Here is a 9943-nt window from a genome sequence, read left to right as displayed (position 1 = left end):
GAGAAATCACCCCCCAGGGGGGATGGTCACGCCGCAATCCCTCCTCCTCCATTCTCCTCTCGGGATCTTGGGCACGCACGCACATGCGCCCGGTGTGGGTTTAAGCCACCGGGTCCGAGACGCTAACCGTGGTCGACTACGTGGGAGTCCAGCGACATAGCCATTACGCTAACTGCTGGTTCCCAGTGTAGTTTTTTTAAAAACTACCATTGACTTAGCTAAAGCTGTGTGTCAAAAGATTTTTAAAAGATTACTGTAAAATCTAATCCTCAAATAAATTTAAATATAAAATATATGAATATGATTGCTATTATAAGAGCATTGAGCTTACTGAATTCTATAAAAATTATCTTATAGTTTCAATATTAAAAAAGAGATCTTTAAACATTTTAGGTTTTAAAGAGTATATAAATTCAATGCAAATCATTTATAATGTGACAGAAAAGTATAAAAAAATTAAATTGCTTCTTATTTCTCATGAGAGTATCAGTTTAATGTTACTTCTTGCTAGTCATTTTCTATGCATAAGATGCCTTTTAAACATATCTGTTCAATACTAAGTAGGCATTTATAAATGTAGAAAATAATTTCTGTAATGATAGAGTAGCATCACATAGTGGGGAAAATGTTTTGTCTTGATCTGATATTTCTCGGATACTTTCTCTGTGAACTGGATGACGGTTTTTGATGAAACTGACAAATTCAAGAGGCCCATTCATTTGGGGGATGCAAGTCCTGTGATGATAGAATAAAGGTTTTGTTGTTTTGTTTAAGGAAATTGACAATTGTTTCCTTCTCCTGCCTTTGACTGCTACCATCAGAGCTCCTCTAGACTGAGACATTCATGTATCTATGGAAGTAGGGGTGAGGAACAGAGGGACAGTTTTCCTTTCATGGTAAAGAATATTTATTCACATTTTCCTGCAATGAGCAACAAAAGAAAGCATTTGCTTCTAAAAGATTCAATCTGAAATTCTCCTATATGTTTTTAGTTTCATCTCTTTCTCCTGAATGCAAAATAATTAATAGCTTAACTTTATGTATGGCTGTAATCAGGCCAGTGTGAGTTCAAAAATGAAGATTAAAACAATACATGATCAAAAAAAACAAAACAAAACAAAAACAAAAACAAAAACAATACATGATCAGGCACGATATGTTGATATGTTCTTTTTTTTTTTGGAAAGGTTTTCGCTATAGGGCGCATGTGCTCGCCAGACAGACAGAGAGAGACATAGAGATAGAAAGCGAAAAATCACCCCCCAGGGGGGATGGTCACGGCGCAATCCCTTCTCCTCCATTCTCCTCTCGGGATCTTGGGTACGCACACACATGCGCCCAGCGTGAGTTCTAAGCCACCGGGTCCGAGACGCGAACCGTGGTCAACTACATGAGAGTCCAGAGATATAGCCATTACATTAACTGCTGGTTCCCTAGGCACAATATGTTCTTGAAGATCAGGTTAATACACACAAATGATGAGCATGAAAAAACACCCTTAAGTGGTTATATAGTAACTCTTCAGGTTGAACTTGACATCAGAGTAATACAGCTGATGTCCCACCTTATACCCAGCTAACCACCTAGGTTCACGTATGCTAAAATGTGACAGCCAAAGCAATGAGGACATTTGCACATTTATGTTTTCCTGCTTAATCTGGAAAAAATGCATACTACATGCCATTAGTTCAGATGATTAGATTTCCTGAAGACTGTTCAAATTTATCTAGATGACGAATTGAAAACTATTATGAAAATCTATTATAAATCTCATTTACTTTCAAAGCAATGTAGACACTTCATTACTCACACCTAATTTGATCAATGTCCTTGAGAATTTATAAATAAGGAAATTCTTTCGCCCTGAATCTAGATTGTTAATTTCCGTTTTTGCTTCGATCTCATTTTAGAGACATGAACTTAGAAATACATATCATTGATTCAATAAATATAAAGGTTTTTGTTTGTTTAAAAAAAACAAATAAATGAGTCCACATTTAATATTTGCAAATGTCATTATTCTTTAGCACAATACTTAAATTATAAATATATGACAGTCTTTAAATATTCAGCTACTGATGTTACTGCATAAAAAGATTTGCTTGCCTTTTGAATCTTTCAGACCCTTTCTTTTGGTGACGTGGTAGCTGTTCGCCACTATGAGAAGGCCTAGAGATGTTCCTGGTCTGGGGCCAGAGAAGCTCTTCAGCTTTTCTGTTTACTCAAGTCTCAGTGCTGTCCTGCTGTTACAGCACCCATCACTAATTAGAAGGTTATCTTTGGTGTGGAAGTGGAAAATGGCGATTTAAAGCTTGTTACTCCAAGCAACTAGTCCAATTTTGACCTTCAAATTGAATGCATTTTATAATTCACATTACAATTTTAAGTCACCTTTTTAAATGCAAAGAGTAAATACATTTGATAATTTCTTTGGAATGCAAAGTGGATTGGAATAAAAATTTTATATGCATGAAATCTTGTTGCTGTTCTTAGTATCATTAATCTAGTCAGGAATTGTATATTGTAGAATTTTAAATAAAATATTCTTTTAAAAATAATTTATTTAATTTTATTATTATTGTTTTAATTTGCTACAGGGCATGTATGTCATCAGAGAGAGAGAGTGAGAGAGAGAGTGAGAGAGAAAGAGAGAGTGAAAAAGCGAGTCACCAGGTCCAGGATTTGAACCACAGTTGGCCATGTGAGAGTCCAGAGCCTTAACCACCATGCCACCTGCTGGCCCCCAAAATAGCCATTATTATGAAATAAAGTGAGGCTGCCAAACTTAGGAACTTGCTTAAAATATGAATTTTTAAAAGTTAGCAAAAGCTTAAGGAAATGTAGAAATGCTGCTGTTAGGGTGGAGACCTCCATAGAGAATTTGTGATATTAAATTCATCTGGTCAGAATCCAAAGAAATCTTGTTATAGTGGGTTGGACTACAATACGTATAAGTTGTTCTGAAAGAGTTTATATTGGGCAAAGAATAGAGGAAGATCTTCTGGAGCTGGGAGAATGAACAATATAGGGTCAAAGTTCATTAACAGCAGCTGTCTGAAACAACTAACTGGTAGTGATAGTAAGTCCATTCCGCAGGATGTGTGATCAGCCTCTTTTCAGGATGTGTGATCAGCCTAAGGGAGACTGAAAACCTGGAATTACCCTGGGAAAGAATGTCTTATGACAGTCAGACATGTAACTAACTGGTAGTTAGGCTGTTTACTTCCTCTAGTCTTCTACCTCTTTTTTCTTCTATCTATCATCTGTCTATCTATACCCAATAGAAAGAGAGAGCAATCTCTTTTCTGGATAAACATGATCTCCACTAGATATAGGGAAGGCAGTGAATTTTAACCTAGATTAAAAAGATGTTTCTCTGGACAACTGAATTGAATTGAACTAAACCAATAAGATTGTAAAATGGAGTGTTGTGCAAAATGGAGTGTCTTAGAGTGTACAAAGGCATTTAAATTCCTTTTATGGGTGGGGGGAGGAGGTGAAGGGTGATAGAGTTGACCAAACCAAAGTAAATATCTGTTTGTAACTGGCTAGCGTTTGCATTCCTAAAGTATAAACAAACAAGTACTATTTTGCATTTCATCATTTATAAAATGCTTTTTTATATATTTTCTCAACTCTACAATATGGAACAAGGAGACAGACATTACTTTTACTTTACTAATGAGGCAACTGCCGTTTAGATTTGCATACTCAAATTCTCATTTCTTTTTTAAATTTAATTTTATTATAATAATCTTTTTTATATTACATTGACTCACATATATCTTTACAGTGTATCACATTTCTTTTTCCAGCATGATTACCATGCATATCAGTCAAGGCAAAGATATTAATATCCACATGATTATCCTCAAATAGCTTTTCATAATTTTTTCAGATTATTATGATTTATTCTTTTATTTACTATTATTATTAATACAGTCACTATACATCATTTCAATTGTAAAGAGAGTTTACCAAGCATGATGTACACCTCAGTCCAGCCCAGTTGAGAATACTATACATATTCTCGTCAATAGATAGTAAACCATATCTGTGTCCCACAAGTGTCTTACCTCTCTATTTTTTCCCCCAATTTCCTTTCTTACAATTTTCCCCTCCCACACTCTCTTTCAACTTTGTATTTAGTGTTCATTACAATTTTTAACACTTTTATGTCCTCTAGGCTTTCAGTTTCTACCATAGAGTGTGGACAGTTGGTAAGTGGAGACGTACAATGTCTCTTTCATAGTTTGACTTGCTTCACTCAGCAACAAATCTTCCATATTTGTCCACTTTCTATCAAATTCCAGAGCCTTGTTGTTGGGTTTTTTTTTTTTTTTTTGGTGTGTGTTGTGTGTGTGTGTGTGTGTGTGTGTGTGTGTGGCTGAATAGTATGTGCCACACTTTTTCAGTCCTTTCATCTGTTTGTGGACATTTGGGTTAGTTTCATGTCTTAGAATCGTAAATAATGCTGCAATGAATATAGTTGTGCAAACGCTTTTCTGACTGAGTGTTCTCCTGTCCTTTGGGTAGATACCCAGAAATGGAGTTGCTGGATCATATGGTAGTTCTATTTGAAGGTCTTTGAGGAACGTCCATATTGTTCTCCACAGTGGCTGGACCAATTTACATTCCCATCAGCAATGCAGGAGTGTTCTTTCACCACATCCCGTCCAGCACTTATCATTATTTGTTTTTTTAATCTCCGCCATTCTGTCTAGGGTTAGGTGGTATCTCGTTTGTGGTTTTGATCCACATCTCCATTACAATGAAGGATGTTGAGCACTTTTTTCATATGCTTTTTGACTGTTCATATGTCTTCCTTAGAGAGTTGTTTATTTAGCTCATTTTCCCATTTTTTAATTGGGTTAAGAATTTTCTTCTGGGTAAGCCACTTGAGTTCCCTGTGTATCTTGGTTATCAGCTCCTTATCTGAGGCACAGTTAACAAAAATTCTCTCCCATTTCGAAGATTGTCGATTCACACTAATTACAGTGTTCTTTGCTGTGTAGAAATTTCTTAATCTGATGTAATCCTATCTGTCTATTTTGGGGGATAATTGCCTGTGCTTTGGAGGTCTTGCTTAAGAAGTCTTTGCCTACCCCAATGTCTCCTAGAGTTTTACCAGTGTTTTTCACCAGTAACTTTATAGTTTGAATATATAAAGGCTCTATCATGTGGTCAATCTTTGAGAAAGTACAATGCAGGGCTGAGAAAAATGTATATTTTGTGTTTTGGGGTGGAAAGTTCTACAGGTGTCTATGAAGTCCATCTGATCTTTGGTATCATTTAGGTCCTGAATCTCTGCTTGTTTTTTGTCTCATTGAACTGTCTAAAGGAGATAATGGGGTGTTGAGATTTCCAACAATTATTGTGTTACATTCTATCTCTCCTTTTAGTTCTAGCTGTCTTTCCTTTACATATTTGGGTGCTCCTGAATTCAGTGCATAGATATTCATAAGCATTATATCTTCTTGGTGAATTAGCCCTTTTACTACTATATAATGCTCTTCTTTATCTTTTCTTATGTTTTTTTTCTGAAAGCCTATTTTGTCTGAAATCAGTATAGTGACTCCCGCTCTTTTTTGTTTTCAGTTTTCATGGTATATCTTATTCCAGCCCTTCACTTTTAGTCTATGTATGTCTTTATACATGAGGTGAGTTTCTTGTAGGCAGCAGATGGAGGGTTTTTAATTTTTTTTTTTTTGAGAGGTTTTTGCTATAGGGCGCGTGCGCTCGCCAGACAGATAGAGAGAGACAGAGAGACAGAAAGCAAGAAATCACCCCCCAGTGGGGATGGCCATGCTGCAATCCCTTCTCCTCCATTCTCCTCTCGGGATCTTGGGCACACACGCACACGCACCCAGCATGAGTTCTAAGCCACCGGATCTGGGATGCGAACTGCGGTTGACTACGTGGGAGTCCAGCGACATAACCATTACGCTAACTGCTGGTTCCCTGAGGGTTTCTAACTTTTAATCCAGTCAGCCAGTCTGTGTTTCTTGATCAGAGAATTTAATCCATTGACATTCAATGTTATTATCAATATTTCCAGACTTGTCCCTACCATTAAGCTGGACATACTCCTTTTTTTGTGTGTATGTGTGTTATTGCTATCAGTCTTTAGTTTTCTTGGTATAGTACTTCTATCAGAATTTCTTGGAGAGCTGTTCTGGAGTTGGTAAATTCTATCAAGTTTTGTTTATCTGAGAACATTTTTATTTCCTTTTCCCATATAAAGGCTAATTCTGCCGGGTATAGCATTCTTGGTTGAAATTGTTTTTTATTTAGCACTTTCAATGCATTTCCTTGTTCTTTCCTTCCTTGTATTGTATCTGATGAGAGGTCTGGTGTTAGCCTGATGGGATAGCCTTTGTAAGTGATTTGACATTTCTCTCTTGCCAATCTTAGTATCTTGTCTTTGTCTGTTATTTTGGTCAATCTACCTATGATATGGAGCAGAGAATATTTTCTAGGATTGATTCTGCTTGGGGTTCTTTGTATTTCTTGGGTCTGGATGTTTGAGTACCTCTATAGACTTGGAAAGTTTTCTTCCAGAACTTTGTGGAATAGATTATCAATGCTCTTGTTAGTTTCTTCACCTTCTGAAATACCAGTTATTCAGATATTGGGGCATTTCATGCTATCTGCTATTTCTTCTGTATTATCATCAGTTTTCTTGGCTGTTTTCTCAGTATTTTTGATAATTTTTTATAAGTCATTGGTTTTGTCTTCTATATCTGAAATTTGATCTTCTGCGTGGTCTAACCTGCTTTTAATACTTTCAAGGGAGGTTTTCATTTCCTGCATCTTTATATCTAACAGTTCCATTTGATTCTTTTTTATGGTGTCCAATTCTTCTTTCATATCATGGAAGGACTTCCTCATCTCTTGGAGCTCAACATCTCTTTTCTCTTGCATCTCATAGAATTTTGTTACCATAAATATTCTAAATCCTTTTTCTGACATTTTGGTAATATCCTCTAATTTTTTCCTACTTGGAGACAGGTTACAGTGTTCCCTTGCTGGAGATGTACTACTTGATTCTCTCATCCTTGAGGCTCTTCTATTTTTAGTGATTTGGTAATGTATTCACTTCTGGCCAATTTGTTGGAGAAGGATTCTGTGACTGTGAGCTCATGTGTTTCCCCCACTGTGAAATAATTTGGTGCTATTTTCTCACTTGTACTCTATCCTCCAATGCGGGAATCACCAGAGGAGTTTTGTAATCAGAGTTATGAAAGGAAATTTTACTATTTTTGCAATGACTACAGTGAGGTGCAAATAATTCTCTAAAACTCATAATGTTCAGATGTTTAGTTACTATGCACCTAGTCATCTGTAGGCAGTGGGTAAGGGCTGAGCAGTAAAACAGGAAACTAAGGTAAAAGAAAAACGATGTAGGCAATAGAAAGAGGGAGAAAAGGCAAGGAACAAAGAAGGAAAGTACTAGAAGAAAAAGAAAAAAAGACAAAGAAATAAGAAGAAAAAAGAAAAGAAGTGACTTCTCAGAAAAAGAAAATGGGTTGAAAATGGAAAACCGCACAGTGCACAAATGTGCCCTGTGAAGGCTCAACACAGGCTAAGGTGAAGGTGCCTGCGAGGGGAGAAGAGAGAAATTAACAAAAGAAAGGCACAATCAGAGCAGAAAAGCTTTTTTTAAAAAGAGAGAGAGAGAGAAAAAATGTTAAAGGGACAGAGAAGATTAAGCGGGTTGCTTGCCTACTTCTCTAACACTGGGGTCTAGAGCAGGGGTCTCTGGCTGGAGGGGGCTTCACAGCCCTGAGCTTTGAACTCAGAGGCCTGACAGAGGCTAAGGTGAAGATGCCTGATTGCTTTCTCTATTCTCATTATTTTTTTCAAATATTCATAAGAACAGCCAAAAAGCATATGAGGAAGTGCTCAAATTCTCATTTCTAAACAGTACTGAGAACTGCAAATCTTGCAGTCTTCACCCTTTTTTTTCTCTTTTTAAGAGAGATTTTTGTTATAGGGTCCATGCGCTCACTGCAGAGACAGAGAAAGACAGAAAGTGAGAAATCACCCCCAAAAGGAGATGGACACACTGCAATTCCTTTTCCTTCATTCTCCTCTTGTGATCTTGAGCACATATGCACATACACTCAGCTTGAGTTTTAAGCTGCCAGGTCTGGGACACGAACTGTGGTCAATTACATGGGAGTCCAGCAATGTAACCATTCCGCCATCTGCTGGTCCTGCAGTCTTCCCCTTTATTTCCTCTACAAAATTAATATCTCAGCTAACTTTTCTTCTAAAACAAAAGTGCAAGATTTTATTTTCCTTGGTCATGTCTTATGGAAAAGAAATTTTTTTCCTATTAGTTCCTGAGAGCAAATATTTCCCAGGACAAATAATAGTCCTTTTAATCAGTAGAGGGATTTTAGTAAGTTTCTATAAATTAATTTAAAATCTATAAGTATGAGGGAAATCTCTTTTAAATCTTCAGTCTCCCTTTGCCTTTAACAGCAGGGAACAGAGCACTGAGAGATGGTGTTTGCTCCAATTGTTTTGGTAGCCATCATCTGTCTCTTCTTCTGACAGCTAAACTCTTTTTTTTTGGAGAGGTTTTTTCGCTATAGGGTGCGTGCGCTCGCCAGACAGACAGAGAGAGACATAGTGACAGAAAGCGAGAAGTCCCCCCCCGAGGGGGGATGGTCACGCCACAATCCCTTCTCCTCCATTCTCCTCTTGGGATCTTGGGCATGCATGCACATGTGCCCAGCGTGAGTTTTAAGCCACTGGGTCCAGGACACGAACTGCCATTACGCTAACTGCTGGTTCCCTCCTTCTTGAATTTTTAAAGGGTAGTTGCAAGTCATTTTTCTTCAAGCCAAACTCTCTCAACCTGTCAGTGTACTAATTTTTGTGGTTTGACCTTTTTGTTTTCTAACATAGTCAAAGGAAAGGAAAAACAAACAAAATCAAAGGTAATTTGAATATGCCTTGGAAGAACAGTTCCAGAATTCCAAAGTGTCACAGACAAAAGCTAAGCTAAAGGCTGTCTTGTGAAATCCAGTCATGGACCACTGTCAATTAATCAGCAGAAACTTCTGTCTGTATCTTGTGTTATGTTTTCCTCACCGAGATATACAAATACTCATGATATCCATGCACATCTGCTGCATGAAAACCTGAAAATACCTACACATGGCCACGGTTGAGATACACCTCAGAGATTGGGGGCACAATCATTTTTGTGCTTCTTAGGGAGTGAGTATAAAGGAAAATAAAAGAAAATGGGGTGAAGGGGAGAATGATGTTTGTAACTCCTAATGTTAATATATTGTCTTTTTAGAACTGGAAACATTTCTTAGATTTCAAAATGTGTATACCTTGGTTTTTGCTTACTTGTTGAAAAACTATTTGATAACCAATTTACTTCCAGGGAATAAATGAAAATAGCTTTTTTTTTTTTTTAACAATGTTTTGACTAGAAACTCACATATTTTGGTGCTATCCTTAAAACTGTTTTCTCTCACCAACTCAGGGTATTTTTCTCCTGCTCCATTCCCCACACCTCCATACTCTAGAGGTTGTGCACAGAGAAGCTCCAAGGACCATTTTTTTTCTACCACTGATTTAAATAAAAGTCAAGGCAGGGTCTGAAACAGAGAAGAGGGGGCTAGATTCCTATTTAAAAGTCTCTTTTATAAGACATACTCACATTTAATTACACAGGATACAAAACTAGGTTCTCTCTGCTGGGAAACAAATGCACTGCACAACATCTCCTATAAAGTTAGTAATTCTGGAAGTTGTTTTTTTTTTTCTCCAGAAGAATTCTATGCCTTATAAATGTAAACGATTAGCTTTGACATCTTAAAGAGGTCCATATCCTAATAAATGTTTTTTAAGAATTATTTTTATTTATTTTAATTTGACCAGACACATACACACACACACACACACACACACACAC

The 9943-nt window shown here is 37.0% G+C and overlaps 1 protein-coding gene across 2 annotated transcripts in view; it reads left to right on the top strand.

Moving 5' to 3' along the window:
* The window catches only part of FABP7 (fatty acid binding protein 7), a 4698-nt gene extending 2238 nt beyond the window's left edge, over positions 1-2460 (top strand). The window contains exon 5 of one of the 2 annotated variants that reach the window (XM_006171528.3): positions 2123-2460. In XM_006171528.3, coding sequence (XP_006171590.1) covers positions 2123-2173 — 51 coding nt within the window. In that variant the 3' untranslated portion in view covers positions 2174-2460. The remainder of the gene's footprint in view (positions 1-2122) is intronic. The other variant, XM_014585387.2, reaches the window with a different exon arrangement.
* Positions 2461-9943: the final 7483 nt, after the last annotated feature.

This window comes from Tupaia chinensis, unplaced genomic scaffold (assembly GCF_000334495.1).
Source record: "Tupaia chinensis unplaced genomic scaffold, TupChi_1.0 Scaffold149798_1, whole genome shotgun sequence".
Lineage (NCBI taxonomy): Eukaryota > Metazoa > Chordata > Mammalia > Scandentia > Tupaiidae > Tupaia > Tupaia belangeri.
Note: the sequence above shows the minus strand (reverse complement) of the source record. Positions and strands in the feature narration are given on the sequence as shown.